Consider the following 23,423-nt stretch of genomic DNA (forward strand, 5'->3'; position numbering starts at 1 on the left):
CAGGTTGGAGAGAAAGCAAAAAATTTAAATAAAAAAAAAAAAACTAAATGACAGAGAGAAAAAATCTTTCCTTAGAGTCCTTAGACTGTCAAGCTATCAATCAAGAAGTAGATAATGGGGCTGGCAGTGAAAGCCGGAGTAAGTGTGCACAAATTGGCTAGGGGACTTTTTCTTCAGAATGAAGCAGTGGATTGATAAGTGAAAGGTGTTTTTACATTAGGCTCAGCTAGTCCTACAGAGTATTTGATGATTTATCAAAATTGGTGCAAAGGGAATCTGGCTTAGTTGCCCATAGCACACAATCAGATTTCACCTTTAATTCTTCAGAGCTTCTTTGAAAATTGAATTACTCAAATTGGTTGCTATGGGCAATCTATGAGAAATGTTCCCCTGTGCCTGGTTTAATAGTCAATTTCCTGATAACAACCTCCCTTAACAACTTGATACATTTGGTGAATAAAAGGAAAAGTCAAAATATACCATGTGTACTACATGTTAAAGGGGTTGTCCCACTAAAAATATTCCACATTTTTCAACCAGCACCTGTATCTGAATACTTTTGTAATTGCATATAATCAAAAATGTTGTATAGCCACTGAGCTATTCAATGAAATATATCTGTATAGCGCCACCTGCTGTTTGCTCTTTTTCTAAATTCTCTGTCCAGCTCACTGCCACCAGCAGCAGACAGGACACATCCCTTGAGAAAGTACACACCCCTTGAGCTGCCAGCTTGAAATAAATGTAGCTGAGCAATTGCAACAATGAATGGGGAGATCTCTGGATTCATGTGAGGTACAGGACTGGTTATAAGTTTGTTAGAAAGAGACTGTCATGTAATATATGATGTCTGATTTTTTACATTACTCATGGATAACCCCTTTAACTTTAACTTGCACAGTTTGGAAATTATCCAGTCAAAAATTAACCTAGTGAGTACAAGGTACGTTGTGTCTTTCTAGAGTAACTGTTTGAGTCTGTTAATCTTCTTTATTAAGTTCAATTATGGGAAAACACTGTCAAACTTTCAATTCTAAAGTAAAAAATTACTTAACGTTACATGTGACAACATTCAGTGTGATCTGCCAGCAGCAAGCTATAAGCAAGAGCTGGGGAGCAGATTGATATATAGGAGGAGATTTATCAAAACTAGCGCAAAGGAATACAGGCTTAGTTGTGCATAGCAACCAATCAGATTAGTCCTTTCATTTTCCAAAGCAACTCTGAAAAATGAAAGATTGCTATGGGCACCCAAGCCAATTTTCCTTTGCTCTAATTTTGATAAATTAGTGTTGTGGAAAAACATTCAGTTGAACTTGTTATTTATTTATTAATTAAAATCGATGCTAATTCTGGGCTTAGGAGTCCAATGTGCAATGCTACTCAGTGACTCACAATTTCATAGAAGACCCTATGCTCAGTGTGCATAAGTAGTCTGAAACACGACCCTCTGTTTACCCAGCTGTGACATCAACGTGGCGGTGTGTTTCCAAATTCCAACTACCATAGCACATGGTGCATAGCAAGATCGGAGAAGCTTTTAATCACTTTAATTACTTTTAGTCACTTTTAGGGTATGTTTACACACGGTATATACACTGCAGATTTTCTGCCATGGAATTGCTGGCGGAATATCCAAAGTGTATTTCAGTACCTGCAAAGAGGATGAGATTCTGCAGATAAAATGAAGGAGTATACACTAGGCTTTCCGGTTTGGACAACCCCCTTCATAAGGATTCTTAGTGACCCCATTTAGTTGAGTCGCTGCTCTGCTACACAGTGATCTTTGGTCATGTAATGGATGTCACAGCCAAGATGATGTAGCCACAGCCTAAAAAATTGTGCTGCATGGGGTCAGATACGTTCTGCTGGTGTCCATCACATGACAGATCTGGTAATGCATTGTAGCATGTAATATACACTCACCTAAAGAATTATTAGGAACACCTGTTCTATTTCTCATTAATGCAATTATCTAGTCAACCAATCACATGGCAGTTGCTTCAATGCATTTAGGGGTGTGGTCCTGGTCAAGACAATCTCCTGAACTCCAAACCGAATGTCAGAATGGGAAAGAAAGGTGATTTAAGAAATTTTGAGCGTGGCATGGTTGTTGGTGCCAGACGGGCCGGTCTGAGTATTTCACAATCTTACTGGGATTTTCACGCACAACCATTTCTAGGGTTTACAAAGAATGGTGTGAAAAGGGAAAAACATCCAGTATGCGGCAGTCCTGTGGGCAAAAATGCCTTGTGGATGCTAGAGGTCAGAGGAGAATGGGCCGACTGATTCAAGCTGATAGAAGAGCAACGTTGACTGAAATAACCACTCGTTACAACCGAGGTATGCAGCAAAGCATTTGTGAAGCCACAACACGCACAACCTTGAGGCGGATGGGCTACAACAGCAGAAGACCCCACCGGGTACCACTCATCTCCACTACAAATAGGAAAAAGAGGCTACAATTTGCACGAGCTCACCAAAATTGGACTGTTGAAGACTGGAAAAATGTTGCCTGGTCTGATGAGTCTCGATTTCTGTTGAGACATTCAAATGGTAGAGTCCGAATTTGGCATAAACAGAATGAGAACATGTATCCATCATGCCTTGTTACCACTGTGCAGGCTGGTGGAGGTGGTGTAATAGTGTGGGGTATGTTTTCTGGGCACACTTTAGGCCCCTTAGTGCCAATTGGGCATCGTTTAAATGCCACGGGCTACCTGAGCATTGTTTCTGACCATGTCCATCCCTTCATGACCACTATGTACCCATCCTCTGATGGCTACTTCTAGCAGGATAATGCACCATGTCACAAAGCTCGAATCATTTCAAATTGGTTTCTTGAACATGACAATAAGTTCACTGTACTAAATTGGCCCCCACAGTCACCAGATCTCAACCCAATAGAGCATCTTTGGGATGTGGAGGAACGGGAGCTTCGTGCACTGGATGTGCATCCCTGAAATCTCCATCAACTGCAAGATCCTATCCTATCAATATGGGCCAACATTTCTAAAGAATGCTATCAGCACCTTGTTGAATCAATGCAACGTAGAATTAAGGCAGTTCTGAAGGCAAAAGGGGGTCTAACACCGTATTAGTATGGTGTTCCTAATAATTCTTTAGGTGCGTGTATATGTGTGACTCCTAGGCGATTGTGTGTATACCCTTTTTCCAATGTACTCTCCCTGATTGGGTAAGGTGGTGTCCCTATTGTAAAATTGGCTCTTTTATTTGCCTTCTTTTCACTTGTTTTATTTCTCCATTTATAAACTTTGTTACTTTTATAGTCTTCACAGACCTTTGTATATTTCTTGTGTTTTTTTTAAAATTTAATTTCTTCTACTATTTTCATAATATTCTATTTTTCATTATCCTTATGCGGTCCTAGAGTAAGTCAAAATTTTTCGATGTTATTATTAATCTGTCTTAATCAAAGCATACTGGCAGCTTAATAGGTGTCGGCTTAACTAAACCATGATTGGTGGCTTAATTACATAATAAAATAAAGCTTTTTGCATTTTTTAGGGATCCTATGATAATTGTGATATAATCATTTTATGAAATACTTTCCATCAACAGGTTTGGCTGGCCTTGATGCAAAGTCTAGTGGAAGGATGGGCACACGTGCAATGGTTTATTATATGTCCACTACCATCTTAGCAGCTTTACTTGGAGTCATTCTCGTTCTATCCATTCACCCTGGCAATCCTAAACTGAAGAAGCAAGTCAGCATATCAACCAAAAATGAAGAAGTATCCAGTATTGATGCATTTCTGGACCTCATCCGTAACCTCTTTCCTGAGAACTTAGTTCAAGCCTGTTTTCAACAGGTATGACTAATTAAAACAAATGTATTTTATAGTATGCATAAATCATATAGAGTGTAAACCATACATGCAATAAGTAACATACAATACAACTACTACAGAACTCTTTGGTTGTCTGCTACCTGGCATACGCCTCCCATTATGAGAACAGCTTCTTAGTCATTCACTCACATTGGTTGTGTCTATCTATCAATCTGTACAAATCTGTCATCCTCCTGGCTCCTTCTTGCTATGACATGCCAGATGTTTTTTTTTTGTTGCAAAAGTTAGGTTATATAATATTAAATCAGAATATGTCTTTGTTTGGCAAACAGCTTCTTTTTTCCAAGGAAAAGAAATGCAAAATGAAAATTTATTTGACCATGGAAACAAGTCTAGTGAGGTTACAGATGTAGATGGACTGCATTTAGAAGACAAGCAATTATTAGATCCGATTATTATAAACTAAGGAGGGGGGGGGATGTAATTATTTTTATTTAAGGTTGTTTTTATGTCAGTTTTAAGCATGGCTTTGCGAGTCTGTACCAAATTAATGAACAGTTAACTAATATATCTACATTACATTAGATTTTTACAAAACTCCTAAAAGTAGATAAACATAACTAAATAAATAAAAAAGTAAAAAATATTAGACTCACTCATAATTTTTTTTTTTTTAAATGATCAAATGTCTGTGAGTGGCAAAAGTATGTGAACCTTTAAGATTAGCAGACAATTTGAAGGTGAAATAGAGTTAGGTGTGGGAGTGGCTGTAAAATTGTCGTAGTAAGGGCTAGAGGGCTGCAAAAGGAAGCAAATGGGTGAAAGAACAAGTCAATTGCCATGCAAACAAATGTGGATAGAGAAATGACTTAAAATAACATAGAATAGAAAAATAACATAATAACAATCTTGAACCAGGAGGCGGAGGTCCAAGTGGCGTAGGAGGTTGAGGAGGCGGTGGAAGTGGTGGTGTAGGTGGAAGAGGTGGAGGTTGCCAACACTGTTTTTATGGGGGTTTTATTTTTATTTTTTTATTTGGGGAGACCCCAAAACATTTGGAAATGGCAAACAGAACAAACAAACTGCACTGGAGTATAACAATGGCTAGGTGCGGCTAGCTTACTTCTCTACTCAGCCCAAGGTACGGACAAGTCCTTTAGGATCCATGCCTGGTTCCTTTTAATGAACGTGAGCTTGTCCACATTGGCTGTGGACAAGCGGATGTGCCTGTCAGTGATTACACTCCCTGCAGTGCTAAACACACGTTCGGACAATTCACTTGCTGCAGGGCAGGCCAACACCTCCAAGGTGTAAAGGGCAAGCTCAGGCCATGTGTCCAATCTGGAGACCCAGAACTTAAAAGGGGCTGACCCATCAGTCAGTATGTGCACACATACTCTTCTGCCATGTTGCTGAAATGCTGCCTCCTGCTAATAAGGTCCGTATGAGATGGTGGTTCTGGATGTTGTGGAGTGCTGACGAAGGTTTTCCACATTTTGGTCATTCTAACCCTCCCTTCTGATGGTGACAGTGCCCCAGCTGCCCGTGTCCATTATTTGATGCTCTCCTTATTCTTTGAGGTCCCTCACAAAATTGACAGACGCGGATGCAAAGCAGGTGTATCTCACCCCATAAAATGGGTTTCTGTCACCCACAGAATTAACAATCGTATTAACAATCGCATTTCTTTGTCACGGGTGCAAATGAGGTGTATCTCACTCCAAAAAATGGCTATAGGTCACACACAGAATTAACAGACAGATTAACTATTGTATTTCCATGTCACAGATGCAAAGGAGGTGTATCTCAACCCAAAAAATGGATTTATGTCACCCACAGAAATAACAGACAGATTAACAGTATAACACTGTCCCTCACTCGAGCTGCGTCCTGTCCCTACCCTAGTTAGAGCAGAATTGTGGTGCCACATGTGGTTCGGCATTTATACAGACCGGGTCACGTGCTGCGCCAGCCAATCACAGCCATGCGAATACTACTGTAGGAATGACTGTGATGGCTTCCAAGTGCCCACAGCTAAAAAGTTTGTTGATTGGCTGCACTGCAGCCTTTCAACAAATTTTATTCAGCATCCGAACACTGAACCTGAACACAGACTTCCGTGACAGGGTTCGGGTGCCCAAACCCTCGATGTTCGGTACGAACCCGAACTTTACAGTTTGGATTCGCTCATCCCTATTAAAGAGGAATAAAGTTAAAGTTTTGCAATTGCTAAGTCAAAGTCCTTACTTTAATACAATAGAAATTTTGTTGTAGTACCGGAAGCGAGCAGTTAATGGGAGGAAACCCACTAAAAGACGTGATATTGGATTATTTCCTCAATAAATGAATAATCAAGTCAAATATTTTTGACTCATTTGGCTATCTTTATCTACTCTTATCAAAGAGACATTTCCAGGCTGACTAAGAATTGGTTTTTATGGTCTCTGGTCTTGCTGTGCTAAAAGTTTTTTTTTTTGTATTACTTCTGGTAATTTAAAAACTAATGTAGTAAAGAAGCATCTCATTGCAATCTACAGTAGTTAGTTTTACTAGTTTTAAGAGGAGAACAAGCACTTAAACCATTTCAAAGGTTTCTGTCATGAGAAATAACGTTATGTAGCTGACTGACATTAGCGATGTGCTGTCAGCAGTACATACCAGTATGCTTTATAACTCCCTGCCTGCCGCAGTTCGCTTAAAATAAAGACTTTCATAATATGCTAATGAGCCTCTAGGTGCTATTAGGGTGTTGCTTCAGCACCTAGAGCAGGTATCGGCAACCCGCGGCTCCGGAGCCGCATGCGGCTCTTTTGAACCTTTGCCGCGGCTCCGGGGCAGATGCTAGCGAGGGGAGGAGGCGCACTGTGACACTTTCCTGCTCTGGCGTTGCCGCTGCTGACAGGTCGCCGCTCCGCTCCACACTGCCCGCCTGGTGACAGGCAATAGCGTTGCAGTTGCTAGGTAACGCTACATGGCTGCCTCCATCAGCTCCGCTCCTCAGCTCCGCCTCGCCGCTAGTACAGTGCCTGGTGACGTCAGGCCGCCTGCGTGCGAGGGGGAGGAGTGACTGAGCCGGAGCCAGCCTGAGCCAGCACTGCGCGGGAGTGAAGAACACACAGTGAGTGACGCGCCGGCCGCCCGGCCTGCCTGCCGGCATTGTACAGAAGTTATTAATTACATCCTAATAATTACGATGTACGGTACTATTAGGAGTGAGGGGGCATGTGTAATAACTTTTAATTGAATAAGACATTTTATATTTGTATACTGGGAGGGCGGCGGGGGGGGAATCTGTGGCACAGTTAAGGGGTGGGGGTCTGTGGATGACACTGTTATGGGGTGGGGGGGGTCTGTGGATGGCACATAACATATATAACAGTGCCAGCCACAGATCCCCCCTGTAACAGTGCCAGCCACAGATCCCCCCTGTAACAGTGCCAGCCACAGATCCCCCCTGTAACAGTGTCCGTCATCCACAGATCCCCCCTGTAACAGTGTCCGTCATCCACAGATCCCCCCCAGTAACAGTGTCCGTCATCCACAGATTCCCCCCAGTAACAGTGTCCGTCATCCACAGATCCCCCCATAACAGTGTCCGTCATCCACAGATCCCCCCATAACAGTGTCCGTCATCCACAGATCCCCCCATAACAGTGTCCGTCATCCACAGATAGATGACAGCTGACTGCACGATCCTGTATATAGCATTAAGGTAAGAAACAATATATGCAGTGTTATATTTGTTTTAAATGTCGCAATGGTTTTGCGGCTCCCAGTTTTTTTTTTCCTTTGGAAACGGGTCCAAGTGGCTCTTTATGTCTTAAAGGTTGCAGACCCCTGACCTAGAGGCTCGGTTTACGCACCCTTTGGCACGCCCAGGTGCAGTTGATTGACTTTCGAGTTCGCCTCAGTGTCCCGTAAATCTCATGCCTGCGCCGTCCCTTTTAGTATTCGGCGCAGGCACAGTGAGTGAAGGACGCTCTCCTGCTGTCGGCTTCCTTCCTTCGGCGCAGGCGCAGTGAGGAAACCGTCAGCAGGGGCGCGTCCTTCACCCACTGCGCCGAATACTAAACGGGATGGCGCAGGCGCAGGATTTAGGGGACACTGAGGAGAACTCAAAAGTCAATCAACTGGACCTGGGCATGCCAAAGGGTGCGTAGACCGAGTCTCTAGGTGCTGAAGCAACGCCCTAATAGCAGCTAGAGGCTCATTAGCATATTTAAAAGTATTTTAAGAGAACGGCGGCAGGCAGGGAGTTATAAAGCATACTGTTACGTACTGCTGACATTAGCACATTGCTTATGCCAGTCAGCTACATAACAGTATTTCTCATGACAGAAACCCTTTAAGCATTTCCATATAAGATGAAGTTTTTTTTCTACCTTTAAAAACTTTTAGAATATTAAAAATTTACTTTCAGGGGAAAATCCATTTATCAGATTGTCCAAAAATTTGTTTTGCTATAACACATCATAATTCGTATGCACATGTCTTTTGTAAATCCATTTTTTTTGGTCCGAAAATATTAGGCGCTCCAGTCATATGTGTAACTAGAAGCCTGAATGTAAAATGAATAATCATTTACATGCCTCCATCCTCAGGCTCTAGGTCCAAGGTGTGACTGCTACTTTTTATATCCTGTAGTTACACCCCTGGTCTCGGGTATGGTCACTGTTTCCTGAAAAAACTGTTTGTTTGTTTTTCCCCAGATACAAACGGTTTCAAAAAAAGTCCCAGCACCCCCTTCACCACTGGATCTAATCAGACCTATTAATATTACCGGACTAACGGTTAATGGATCTCAATCAAATTCTTCTATAGCTGAAACTTCTGGACCTGTCATGGTAACCCAAAAGAAGCTAGAGTTTAAAGGAGGGATGAATGTTCTTGGTAAGAGCTACTTTTATACAAACCGGATTCCAAAAAAGTTGGGACACTAAACAAATTGTGAATAAAAACTGAATGCAATGATGTGGAGATGGCAAATGTCAATATTTTATTTGTAATAGAACGTAGATGACAGATCAAACGTTTAATCCGAGTAAATGTATCATTTTAAAGGAAAAATACGTTGATTCCAATTTTCACGGTGTCAACAAATCCCCAAAAAGTTGGGACAAGTAGCAATAAGAGGCTGGAAAAAGTAAATTTGAGCATAACGAAGAGCTGGAAGACCAATTAACACTAATTAGGTCAATTGGCAACATGATTGGGTATAAAAAGAGCTTCTCAGAGTGGCAGTGTCTCTCAGAAGCCAAGATGGGTAGAGGATCACCAATTTCCACAATGTTGCGCAGAAAGATAGTGGAGCAATATCAGAAAGGTGTTACCCAGTGAAAAATTGAAAAGACTTTGCATCTATCATCATCAACTGTGCATAACATCATCCGAAGATTCAGAGAATCTGGAACAATCTCTGTGCGTAAGGGTCAAGGCCGTAAAACCATACTGGATGCCCGTGATCTCCGGGCCCTTAAACGACACTGCACCACAAACAGGAATGCTACTGTAAAGGAAATCACAGAATGGGCTCAGGAATACTTCCAGAAACCATTGTCAGTGAACACAATCCACCGTGCCATCCGCCGTTGCCAGCTAAAACTCTACAGTGCAAAGAAGAAGCCATTTCTAAGCAAGATCCACAAGCTCAGGCTTTTTCACTGGGCCACGGATCATTTAAAATGGAGTGTGGCAAAATGGAAGACTGTTCTGTGGTCAGACGAGTCACGATTCGAAGTTCTTTTTGGAAATCTGGGACGCCATGTCATCCGGATGGTATGAGGTTGCATGAGTGCGTGTGGCATGGGCAGCTTGCATGTCTGGAAAGGCACCATGAATGCAGAAAAATATATTCAGGTTCTAGAACAACATATGCTCCCATCCAGACGTCATCTCTTTCAGGGAAGACCCTGCATTTTTCAACAAGATAATACCAGGCCACATTCTGCATCAATCACAACATCATGGCTGCGTAGGAGAAGGATCCGGGGACTGAAATGGCCAGTCTGCAGTCCAGATCTTTTACCTATAGAGAACATTTGGCGCATCATAAAGAGGAAGGTGCAACAAAGATGGCCCAAGACGATTGAACAGTTAGAGGCCTGTATTAGACAAGAATGGGAGAGCATTCCTATTTCTAAACTTGAGAAACTGGTCTCCTCGGTCCCCAGACGTCTGTTTAGTGTTGTAAGAAGAAGGGGAGATGCCACACAGTGGCCTTGTCCCAACTTTTTGGGGATTTGTTGACACCATGAAATTCTGATTCAACATATTTTTCCCTTAAAATTGTACATTTTCTCAGTTTAAACTTTTGTTCCGTGATTTATTTTCTATTCTGAATAAAATATTAGAAGTTGGCACCTCCACATCATTGCATTCAGTTTTTATTCACGATTTCTATAGTGTCCCAACTTTTTTGGAATCCGGTTTGTACAAAACAACATTTTAATGCATAATTCATATGTGTTGTAATAGTTGACCATGCTAAACCTAGTGCTGTCAGCAGTTTAGCATGGTCAAAAATGCTGACAGAGTCCCTTCAGTATAATTTTAGGCTTCTTTGGTCTTAGATGCTGTCAGGGGACCTGAAGGACGGTATATTTTAGAGGTGTAATTGTGGCCATACCAACACTGTATTTGTTTGAAGGTTTTATACCAGATTGACTTAAAGGGGTTATCCAATCCTTAAAATGCCTCCTACTGCCCGGGCCCCTCACACAGATTTTACTTACCTTGCTCCCCGGCTCCTGCGTCTCTTCTGACGCCCACATGGCCGCCACTGCATCTCCACGTTGCACGGATGAAAACATCCGGTGACAGGGGGGGGGGGGCAGCCAATAGCAGGCCACAATGGGGACGAGCCTCCCTAGCATTGTGGGTGGCGCTAGGGAGGCTAGTCCAGATTTTTTCATCCACACAACGGGCAGCGGCGGCAGTGTAGGGGCATCAGAAGCGACGCGGGTGGCGGGGAGAAAGGTAAGTTCAATCAGTGTGAGGGTTCTGGGAGGTAGGGGAGGCATTTTAGGGGTTGGATAACCCCTTTAAACCTGAATGCAAAAAAATATAGTCCTTAGAATAAAGAAAACTTAGAATATACAAAGAATTTAATGAATGAACTGAGAATAAAATGTGCTGTTTGAGTATATTCTGTGCTTGTATTTGTGTTGCTGACCTCTGATTTTCATTCCATCTACTTAGGCCTCATTGGCTTCTTTATAGCATTTGGTATTTCCATGGGAAAGATGGGAGACCAGGCTAAGTTAATGGCTGATTTCTTTAATATACTCAACGAAATCATTATGAGGCTTGTCAGCATGATTATGTGGTAAGATATATGTGTGGTTGTCTGGATTTGTTTCCTTGTGGTTTATTGAGTAACTCAATTATAAACCATGAAAAGGGGTAGAGTTAAATAATCTATGGAATTTAACTTTTTATTCGGGTTGAATGAGGTTATACAGAAATATGTTGTCTAATGTAAAATAGACAATGTGGAAAGTAAAAATTAACATCTGCCATACACTCAATCTGTAGTCCATCTATCTGAATGGCTTCTTCACCATACTATAAAGTCAGTTAGCACTGTTTTAGTTTAGCATGGTGGGATAAGGATTGATATAAACGTTCTGCCATGTTTTCTCATCAAGATTTCTTGGGTATGAACTAGGTCAGATTTTGGGCCCACTGAAGACTGTATTATACCTGAGCCCAACATATAGTCAATGTGCTCCAACAGAACAGTATATATAGTACATTCTTCATTCGTAATGGATTTTAGAAAGTATATCCATGTAAACTGACTTTCCCATTGACTTGTTTTCCCATAATGTATGCCAAGCAAGACCCAGTCAATGACCGTAGAGGCAACTATGCAATAAATGAAAGATGTGTCAACCCCCAATAGAGTAAAAGGGTTAGTTCAAAGCTAAATAGTATGTAAAATAAATACAATACAACTAATATAGAATAACCATAAAAGGGCACAATAACCACCCAAAATTACCATGTAAAGCACATGTAACAATAAGATTTCTTATAAAAATAACTCATAGCAGCATCCAAATACATATGCCATACAGAGGACAATAACAATCTCATATACTGCTCATATACTAGTGATAATTCATTTAAATATTTCCCTTATGCTATTTAGGTACTCACCACTTGGAATTGCGTCTCTTATCTGTGGGAAGATTGCTGCCATCAAAGACCTAGAAACTGTGGCTCGGCAGCTTGGAATGTACATGGTTACAGTAATTGTGGGCCTAGTAATTCATGGAGGCATGATTCTACCACTCATATTTTTCTCAATTACCAGGAAAAACCCATTTAAATTCTATGGCGGTATATTTCAGGCCTGGATCACTGCCCTTGGCACAGCCTCTAGGTAAGTAACACAATTCATTGTAACTGTCTTTTAATAAAATCGAAAAATGATCCAAGATTTTACACCAGTGCACAAACATTCCTAAAATGGGAATCCTTTAGTACTTAAAAGACTTAAAAGGGTTGTCCAGCTTTTATCACAATATTATCCATGCTCTGGACAACACTGTACATAAGAAGTAGTATGTCCCTGCTGGGTTTTGTGCTGCGTGGGGACAGAATACCACTGAGTCCAGTGATAAGCCACAATGGTGTATGTGACCCCATATCAAAGTTTACCCAGCAGGGCCCAAAAGGAGCAGGACCAGATCATCGGGTTGGAACCTCTACAGCACCCCGCCCCCTTAACAGTGAACTCCACAGCCCCTCACCCCTTAACACTGACCCCCCTCCTTAAAATAAGTGCCCTGCCTCCTTAAAATTGGACCTCCACGGCAGCCCATGGGGGACCCGATGGCATGTAGGGGGGACCCGATGGCATGGAAGGCAGCGCGATGCCTTCCTTAGGCATCTGCGCTGACTTCCGGTGACGAGCCTGTGAGATCCAGCCCCCTGGATCTCACAGGCCAGAAGCTGTATGAGTAATACACACAGTATTACTCATACAGCCAATGCATTCCAATACAGAAGTATTGGAATGCATTGTAAAAGGGATTAGACCCCCAAAAGTTGAAGTCCCAAAGTGGGACAAAAAATAAAGTTAAAAAAAGTAGAAAAAATAACGTTTTCCCCCCAAAAAATTTCATTTTCCCCAAATAAAGTAAAAAAAAAATTGGTAAAAAATAGGGGGGGAAAAAAGTAGACATATTAGGTATCGTCACATCCGTATTGACCGGCTCTATAAACATATCACATGACCTAACCTCTCAGATGAACACCGTAAAAAATAAAAAATAAAAACTGTGCTAAATAAACCATTTTTTTGTCACCCTACATAACAAAAAGTGTAATAGCAAGCGATCAAAAAGTCATACGCACCCCAAAATAGTGCCAATCAAACCGTCATCTCATCCCACAAAAATCTTACCCTACCCAAGATAATTGCTCAAAAACTGAAAAAACTATGGCTCTCAGACTATGGAGACACTAAAACATGATTTTTTTTGTTTCAAAAATGAAATCATTGTGTAAAACTTACATAAATAAAAAAAAAGGATACATATTAGGTATCGCCGCATCCGTATCGACCGGTTCTATAAAAATATCACATGACCTAACCCTTCAGGTGAACACCGTAAAAAATAAAATAATATGGCTCTCAGACTATGGAGACACTAAAACATGATTTTTTTTGTTTCAAAAATAAAATCATTGTGTAAAACTTACATAAATAAAAAAATTGTATACATATTAGGTATCGCCGCGTCCGTGACAACCTGATCTATAAAAATACCACATGATCTAACCTGTCAGATGAATGTTGTAAATAACAAAAAATAAAAACGGTGCCAAAACAGCTATTTCTTGTTACCTTACCTCACAAAAAGTGTAATATAAAGCAACCAAAAATCATATGTACCCTAAACTAGTACCAACAAAACCTCCACACTATCCCGTAGTTTCTAAAATGGGGTCACTTTTTCAGAGTTTTTAACTCTAGGGGTGCATCAGGGGGGCTTCAAATGGGACATGGTGTCAAAAAAACCAATCCAGCAAAATCTGCCTTCCAAAAACTATATGCCAAGGACGAATCTAAATTCCCCTCCAGAAGAGGGAAACAGAGAAGAAACAGAGCGCACAATAGGGTAGTATGTTCAACCAGATGATAATATCAAAGTGAGAAATATCCAAACTCACCTTACAGGGTTGTGCTCCGGCAGGCACAACTCTACTGTAGACTTAATAGAAATAAGACCTTTAAACCAGGACTGCAGCCGCAGATTGTGTAGTCTCTTGGATGGGATGTCCAGTCCCTCAAAAGAAATTCGTAGTAAAGGAAAGAAGTTCTGCGTTGGCGCGAAATCACTAGTAGAGACGGTCTTAATGGATGGATTCTTCTTGTTTTAATAGAAACAACGCGTTTCGGGGATCAGAATCTCCCCTTCATCAGGTTTCACAATCATATTGTGAAACCTGATGAAGGGGAGATTCTGATCCCTGAAACGCGTTGTTTCTATTAAAACAAGAAGAATCCATCCATTAAGACCGTCTCTACTAGTGATTTCGTGCCGATGCATAACTTCTTTCCTTTACTTCCAAAAACTGTATGGCATTCCTTTACTTCTGCGCCCTGCCGTGTGCCCGTACAGCAGTTTACGACCACATATGGGGTGTTTCTGTAAACTACTGAATCAGGGCCATAAATATTGAGTTTTTTTTGGCTGTTAACCCTTGCTTTGTAACTGAAAGAAAAATATTAAAATGGAAAATCTGCCAAAAAAGTGAAATTTTGAAATTGTATCTCTATTTTCCATTAATTCTTGTGGAACACCTAAAGGGTTAACGACGTTTGTAAAATCAGTTTTGAATACCTTGAGGGGTGTAGTTTCTAGAATGGGGTCATTTTTGGGTGGTTTCTATTATGTAAGCCTCACAAAGTGACTTCAGACCTAAACTGGTCCTTAAAAATTTGGTTTTTGAAAATATCTGCGAAATTTCAAGATTTACTTCTAAACTTCTAAGCCTTGTAACGTCCCCCAAAAATAAAATGTCATTCCCAAAATGATCCAAACATAAAGTAGACATAAGGGGAATGTAAAGTAATAACTATTTTTGTAGGTATTACTATGTATTATAGAAGTAGAGAAATTGAAACTTGGAAATTAGCAAGTTTTAAATAATTTTGGGCAAATTTGGTATTTTTTTTCTTTTTTCTTTCTTTTTTTTAGATTTGGTATTTTTTTTATAAATAAAAATATTTTTTTTTTACTTCAGTGTCATGAAGTACAATATGTGACAAAAAAACTATCTCAGAACGGCCTGGATAAGTCAAAGCATTTTAAATTTATCACCACTTAAAGTGACACTGGTCAGATTTGCAAAAAATGGCCTGGTCCTTAAGGTGAAATATGGCCGTTTCCTTAAGGGGTCAATGGGGCCCGGAGGAGGCATAGCTATAGGGGTCGCAGTGGTCACAGTTGCCCCCCTTGCCAGTCAGGGCCAGCGCTACCATAGAGGCAAGGGGGGCAATTGCCCCCGGGCCCCCGACTCCTTAGGGGCCCCCAGCGCCGGGCCGGCCACAACTACTGCTATATCTATAATTCTATTGTGTGCCTGTAATTAAAACCGAGCTGTAGTCTAGAGTGGAGGCGGCCGCTGTGCCTGCGCTGCTTGTCTCTTTAAGAGATCCGAGACTGGAGCAGCGGCATGCACAGCACAGGCAAGGCAGGCACGTCTAGCGTCTGGCTGACGTACATTGCCACAGGCTCCGCCCCCCTGCCTAGAGCAGAGAACTTGGATTGAAGGAGCAAGCAAAGCAGTGGCGTACCTACCATATAGGCAGACCACGCATCTGCTATGGACCCGTGAGGAAGGGGGGCCCGCAGTGGAGGAGAGTCCCGCCCCCATCTATCTTCCTAACTTTCTCCCGTCTGCTAGCCCCACCTGCTAGCTCCGCCTCCCGCCTGCTAGCTCCGCCTCCCGCCTCCTAGCTTCGCCTCCCGCCTCCTAGCTCCGCCTTCCGCCTCCTAGCTTCGCCTCCCGCCTGATTCCTCTGGATTGCCACAACCCTACCAGTAATGAAGTAAGTGAGGACTTGTAGGTGAGGACAGTGCAGAGGTGTGTGTGTGTTCACTCAGCTTTCCCAGGCTATTCTTCTGCACATATGCCATTCAGAACAGGAGGAAAGCTGGGTGCTATTATGTAATGTGACTCAGCTTTCCTGATGTCCTGCATGGCACAAGTGCAGAGACAGGAGAAGATATGAGGGGAGGTGGGAGTTGTGTTAGGCTACTTTCACACTTGCGTTTGGGGTTCCGCTTGTGAGCTCCATTTGAAGGCTCTCACAAGCGGCCCCGAACGCATCCGTACTGCCCCAATGCATTCTGAGTGGATGCGGATCCGCTCAGAATGCATCAGGATGGCTCCGCTTGGCCTCCGTTCCGCTCAGCAGGCGGACATCCGAACGCAGCTTGCAGCGTTTGGGTGTCCGCCTGGCCGTGCGGAGCCAAACGGATCCGTCCAGACTTACAATGTAAGTCAATGGGGACAGATCCGTTTAAAGTTGACACAATATGGTGCAATTTCAAACAGATCCATCCCCTATTGACTTTCAATGCAAAGTCAGGACGGATCCTTCTGACTAACTTTTACACTTAGATTTTTTTCTGAAATATAATGCAGACGGATCCGTTCTGAACGGATACCATCGTTTGTATTATAGGAGCGGATCCGTCTGTGCAGACACCAGACGGATTCGCTCCGAACGCAAGTGTGAAAGTAGCCTTACTGAGCTTTCTCAGACTATTCTCATGTCTCTCCACATGTGCCATGCAGGGCAGCAGAAAAGCTGGGTGCTATTACATCATGTAATGTCACTCAGATTTCCTGCTATCCTGCAAGGCATAAATGCAGATAATAAGAACATGGAAAGGCAGGGGGGAGGGGTTCACCCAACTTTCCCAGAGACTCCTGTCTCTGCACATGTGTCATGCAGGATAGCAAGTAATGTCAGTGTCTCCCAGCTGTCCTGCATGACACAGGGGGGGCACTTCCTCAAACTTTTCTCATGTCTCTGCGCATATGCAATGCTGGACAGCAGGAAAGTTGGTTGGTATTACATCATGTAATGCCCCAGATTCTTGTCAATATATGCTGAACACCGCAGGGAGCCAGGGTGGGCGGGGCTAGTATACTGGCACTGGGACGGGTGGGATGGATCCGACCCAGTTTAATCAACCAACCTACCAGTAACTGCCCCCCCCCCCCCCCAAATGCACATTTCTCCAGTCCAACTGTCCAAACAGAACCAGGGCGGGCTAGTATACTGGCACTGGGATGGGTGAGATGGTGCCTGGGATGGATCCGATCCAGTTTAATCAACCAACCTACCAGTAACTGGTTGGTTGATTAAACTGGATCGGGATCCATCCCAGTATGGTAGGTTGGTTGATTAAACTGGATCGGATCCATCCCAGGCACCATCTTACCCATCCCAGTGCCAGTATACTAGCCCGCCCTGGTTCTGTTTGGACAGTTGGACTGTAGAAATGTGCATTTGGGGTGTGTGAGGGGGCCAGTTACTGGTAGGTTGGTTGATTAAACTGGGTCTGATCCATCCCAGGCACCATCTTACCCATCCCAGTGCCAGTATACTAGCCCGCCCTGGTTCTGTTTGGACAGTTGGACTGTAGAAATGTGCATTTGGGGTGTGTGACGGGGCCAGTTACTGGTAGGTTGGTTGATTAAACTGGGTCGGATCCATCCAGGGAGGGCACGGCTCTCCTGGAGAAGTAGTGGAGAAGTAGTGGCGGCTGGGAACGACGTACTGTGGGACAGCAAGCGACATGAGCTGTTTGAAGCTGTCCGTCTCCACCAGCCTGAATGACAGCATTTCAAAGGCCAGTAGTTTAGAAATGCTGGCATTCAGGGCCAGGGATCGAGGGTGGCTAGGTGTGAATTTACGCTTAATCTCCAAGGTTTGTGAGATGGAGAGCCGAACGTTTCCGTGTGACATGGTGGAGATGCTTGGTGACGGAGGTGGTGGTGTTGGTGGCACATCCTCTGTTTGCTGGGCGGCAGGTGCCAACGTTCCTCTAGAGGCGGAGAAAGAGGCCGAGGCAGCAGCAGAAGAGGGAGCAGGAGGGGCCTGAGCCCTTTCTTGGTTTTGAAGGTGCTTACTCCACTGCAGCCCGTGTCTCGCATGTAGATGCCTGGTCATGCAGGTTGTGCTAAGGTTCAGAACGTTAATGCCTCGCTTCAGGCTCTGATGGCACAGCGTGCAAACCACTCGGGTCTTGTCGTCAGCACATTGTGTGAAGGAGTGCCATGCCAGGGAACTCCTTGAAGCTGCCTTTGGTGTGCTCGGTCCCTGGTGACGGTGGCCAGTAGCAGGCGAACTGTTTTGGTGACGGCTGCTCTGCTTTTGCACCCTGCTCCCTCTTTTGCTACGCTGTTGGCTCGGTCTCACTACTGCCTCTTCCTCCGAACTCTGAAAGTCAGTGGCACGACCTTCATTCCATGTGGGGTCTAGGACCTCATCGTCCCCTGCATCGTCTTCCACCCAGTCTTCCTCCCTGACCTCCTTTTCGGTCTGCACACTGCAGAAAGACACAGCAGTTGGCACCTGTGTTTCGTCATAATCAGATACGTGCTGAGGTGGTATTCCCATGTCCTTATCAGGAAACATAAGTGGTTGTGCGTCAGTGCATTCTATGTCTTCCGCCCCTGGGGAAGGGCTAGGTGGATGTCCTTTGGAAACCCTGCCAGCAGAGTCTTCAAACAGCATAAGAGACTGCTGCATGACTTGAGGCTCAGACAGGTTCCCCGATATGCACGGGGGTGATGTGACAGACTGATGGGCAGGGGTTTTAGGTGCCACCTGTGCGCTTTCTGCAGAAGACTGGGTGGGAGATAATGTGAACCTGCTGGATCCACTGTCGTCCACCCAATCGACTAGTGCCTGTACTTGCTCAGGCCTTACCATCCTTAGAACGGCATTAGGCCTGACCAAATATCGCAGTAGATTCTGGCGGCTACTGGGAGCTGAGGTAGTAGGTTCAGTAGGCTGTGTAGCTGTGGCAGAACGGCCACGTGTTCTCCCTGCACCAGAGGCTCCACCAACACCACCACCACGATCATGACCGCGTTCCTTATTAGATGTTTGCCTCATAGCTAGCGTTCACCAAGCAAAGTAAAAAGTGGTTAAGCCTGTTAAAAATAATTAACCGCCAATAAAAACCCTGATGTAGGGTATTGCACTAAATTTTTTATTTTTTAACTCTATATGACAGCGGTATTTGTGGCCTAAATTTCACAATAACTTATGCACCTCTAGCCCCAGATGTGCAGTATATCAGAGGGTTTTTTAACCCCAGTAAGCAAAAGCCGTATTTCTGGCCTAAATTTCACAGTAACTTATGCACCTCTTATCCCAGATGTGCAGTATATCAGAGGTTTTTTAAACCCCAGTAAGCAAAAGCCGTATTTGTGGCCTAAATTTCACAGTAATTTATGCACCTTTAATCCCAGATGTGCAGTATATCAGAGTTTTTTTTAACCCCAGTAAGCAAAAGCCGTATTTGTGGCCTAAAATGAACAGTCCCTTATGCACCTATAATCCTAGATGTGCACTATATGAAACAGAGGGGTTTGTTTCACCCAGTATGTCCCAGTATGCCAAAGCCATATTCCTGGCCTAAATGTGACACTCACTTATGCACCTATAATCCTAGATGTGCACTATATGAAACAGATGTTTTTTTTTCACCCCAGTATGCCCCAGTATGAGAAAGCCGTATTTGTGGCCTAAATTTCACAGCAACTTATGCACCTCTAATCCCAGATGTGCAGTATATCAGAGGTTTTTTTTAACCCCAGTAAGCAAAAGCCGTATTTCTGGCCTGAAATGAACAGTCCCTTATGCACCTATAATCCTAGATGTGCACCATATGAAACAGAGGGGTTTGTTTCACCCAGTATGCCAAAGCCGTATTTCTGGCCTAAATGTGACACTCACTTATGCACCTATAATCCTAGATGTGTACTATATGAAACAGATGTTTTTTTTTCACGCCAGTATGCCCCAGTATGAGAAAGCCGTCTTTCTGGCCTAAATTTCACAGTCACTTATGCAGCGATAATCCTAGATGTGCACTATATGAAACAAAGGTGTTTTTTTTTAACCCCAGTGTCTCAAAGCAGTATTTCTGGACTTTTAGACATGCAGATATCCTGTGCTGGTGCACTATCGTTGCATAAAATGGCTGCCGATTATGTATTGATATTGACTAACTGAAGGAAAAAAAGTTCGTTTTCAGTAGTAGTTGGCTCAGGGCAGGCTTAAAAGAATTGTGCACTGCACCCACAAAACACATTTGCTGTAGATCGCTGAGTAAAGAAGCAGTTCTTCATAAAATTCCTCCCTGATCTCTCCCTCACAGCAGCTGCAGCCTATCCCTACACTAATCCGAGCAGAGTGACGGGCGGCGCTATGTGACTCCAGCTTAAATAGAGGCTGGGTCACATGTTGCAGTTGGCCAATCACAGCCATTCCAATAGTAGGCATGGCTGTGATAGCCTTTTGGGGCAAGTAGTATGACGCTTGTTGATTGGCTGCTGTGCAGCCTTTCAAAAAGCGCCAAGAAAGCGGCGAACACCGAACCCGAACTTTTACGGAAATGTTCGGGTTCGGGTCCGGGGTCCCAAAATCCTAAAGTTCGGTACGAACCCGAACTTTACAGTTCGGGTTCGCTCAACCCTAGTCACTAGTATGCAGGAGGCGGGGGAGTGAAGCTCTGCACTTACCTCTCCCTGCTTGTTCTTCCCTGGGTGCTGAGTTGCATTGTCCTGTCTGCAGACAGAGTGGACATAGTGCTATGGCCTGAAGCTGCAGGCAGTCTGGTGACTGTGCAATGCAGGCCCCGATAAAACAAGAGAACCAGGTAGACCACCGAACCTGGAGAGTGGCGATGGAGCAGGAGAGGTAAGTTACTTTATTTATTTAAATCTCTGATCTGAGGTCTGATACATTGGGAGTCTGGTCCGAGGTCTGATATGAGGGGTCTGATAGTTTTATTGGGGCTCTGCTCTGAGGTCTGATATGAGGGGTCTGACATGAAGGTCTATTGGGGGTCTGATCTGAGGTCTGCTATTGGGGGTTCTGGCATGGAGGTATAATGGGGGTCTGATCTTAGGTCTGATACATTGGTGTCTGAGAGGTCTAATCAGGGACTGGTCTGAGGTTTGATATGGGGATTTCTTACATGAAGGTCTGATATGGGTTATCTGATCTGAGATCTGATATGGGGAGTCTAACATGAAATTCTGATGGGGGGTCCCATCTGAGGTTTGATATGAGTGTCTGATCTGAGATCTGATATGGGGGTCTAATCTGAAAGTTAAGGGGGTATGTTTTGTACTGGCACACAATATAAGGGGGTATTTTCTGTACTGGCACGCATTAGGGGGTATTTTCTACTGGCACACATTATAAGGAGAAGTATTACTACTGGGGGGGGGCTATGGGGAACATAACTAGTAGTATGGGCACAATGGGGGCATTATTACTATTGGGGGTACCATTAACACTATGCTCTCTGGCAGATAATTACACTGCCTGTCCAAAAAAAAAGTCGCCACCTGGATTTAACTAAGCAAATAGTTATGAGCCTCCTATTGGATAATTACTGCCTGGGCGATTATCTTTCAGCTGGCAATAAGTTATTTAACCCCAACTGGTGCAATGAGTTGCTTTTCATTTCTTAAACAACCATGTCGAAAGACACATCTCGTGGTCGTGGAAAAGATGTTAGTCTGTTTGAGAAGGGAAAAATCATTGGCATGCATCAAGCAGAGAAAACATCTAAGAAGATTGCAGAAACTACTAAAATTGGGTTAAGAACTATCCAACGCATTATTAAAAACTGGAAGTATAGTGAGGACCCATCGTATTTGAAAGAAATTTGACGGGAAAAAAGCATGAATGACCGTGATCAGCGATCACTTAAACATTTGGTGAAATCAAATCGAAGAAAAACAACAGTAGAACTCAGGGCTATGTTTAATAGTGAAAGTAAGAGCATTTCCACATGCACAATGCGAAGGGAACTCAAGGGATTGGGACTGAACAGCTGTGTAGCTGTAGGAAAACCACTAATAAGTGAGGCAAAACAGAAAAAAAGGCTTCAATTTGCTAGGGAGCATAAAGATTGGACTCTGGAGCAATGGAAGAAGGTGATGTGGTCTGATGATCCCAGATTTACCCTGTTCCAGAGTGATGGGCGCATCAGGGTAAGAAGAGAGGCAGATGAAGTGATGCACCCGTCATGCCTAGTGCCTACTGTACAAGACTGTGGGGCAGTGCTATGATCTGGGGTTGCTGCAGTTGGTCAGGTCTAGGTTCAGCAACAGTATGTGCTCCAAGAATGAGGTAAGCTGACTACCTGAACATACTGAATGACCAGGTTATTCCATCAATGGATTTTTTTTCCCCTAATGGCACGGGCATATTCCAAGATGACAATGCCAGGATTCATCAGGCTCAAATTGTGAAAGAGTGGTTCAGGGAGCATGAGACATCATTTTCACACATGGATTGGCCACCACAGAGTCCAGACCTTAACCCCATTGAAAATCTTTGGGATGTGCTGGAGAAGGCTTTGCGCAGCAGTCAGACTCTACCATCATCAAAGCAAGATCTTGGTGAAAAATGTATGCAACACTGGATGGAAATAAATATTGTGACATTGCAAAAGCTTATCGAAACAATGCCACAGCAAATGCATGCGGTAATCAAAGCTAAAGGCGGTCCAACAAAATATTAGAGTGTGTGACCTTTTTTTTTTTGGTGCCGACTTTTTGTGGGACAGGCAGTGTATTTCTATTGGTGGGACTTTGGGAAGCACTATTACTGTGGGGGGCACCGGGCACACCTTAGCACAATTATTTTTGAGGGACATTATGGTTACACTATTAGTGTTGGAGACTATTTGTCGGGTGCAGTTATTTTTTAGAGTACTGTGTGCCTTTATTGAAGGGGGCACTATATGTGTGGTACCAGTATTTTTAGGTGGACTGTTTCTGCGGTAAAGTATTGGCGAGCATAGTGGGCACAGTATTGGGGGTGGCAGGATGGGGTGTTCAGAAGGTGGGAAGATGATGGAAAAGTAGGAAATTAAGATCCCTGTCAAACTCTTCAGAGAGAAGAGATGGCTGAAAGAAATCATCATGGTGGTCTGGTCTGAAAGAAGAAGATGCCCTGTTTGTTCTGAGTGCTGTATGTAATTCCAAGTATGTCTTTTAAGGGGTTGTCCGCTTTTTACTATTGATGGCCTATCCTCAGGGGTTTGGACTCCCACTGATCTGATATTAATGACCTATCCACATCCCTGTGGTGACCACCTCCCCCCCCCACATCCCTGAGGTGACCTCTCCACAGACTGAGGGGTGGAGCCTGGGTGGGGAACCTCAAAATTTGCTTGTATGGGGCCCTGAAATTTCTGATGACAGCCCTGTGTGTAAGTAAAGCTAGTTTTCCATATTGAATATAATGGTTTCTATCAAATTTCCATTACAGTTTCCATGATTGTGCCAGACAAAGTACTGCTTCATGCAAGTATTTTATCTGGA

At 43.5% G+C, this 23,423-nt stretch overlaps 1 protein-coding gene across 1 annotated transcript in view; it reads left to right on the plus strand.

Moving 5' to 3' along the window:
* LOC121001876 (excitatory amino acid transporter 2-like) overlaps positions 1–23,423 on the plus strand; it is a 162,063-nt gene that overhangs the window by 80,709 nt on the left and 57,931 nt on the right. The window contains exons 6-8 of the mRNA XM_040433108.1: positions 8,522–8,702; positions 11,010–11,136; positions 11,965–12,198. Coding sequence (XP_040289042.1) covers positions 8,522–8,702; positions 11,010–11,136; positions 11,965–12,198 — 542 coding nt within the window. The remainder of the gene's footprint in view (positions 1–8,521; positions 8,703–11,009; positions 11,137–11,964; positions 12,199–23,423) is intronic.

This window comes from Bufo bufo, chromosome 1 (assembly GCF_905171765.1).
Source record: "Bufo bufo chromosome 1, aBufBuf1.1, whole genome shotgun sequence".
NCBI classification, from domain to species: Eukaryota; Metazoa; Chordata; class Amphibia; order Anura; family Bufonidae; genus Bufo; species Bufo bufo.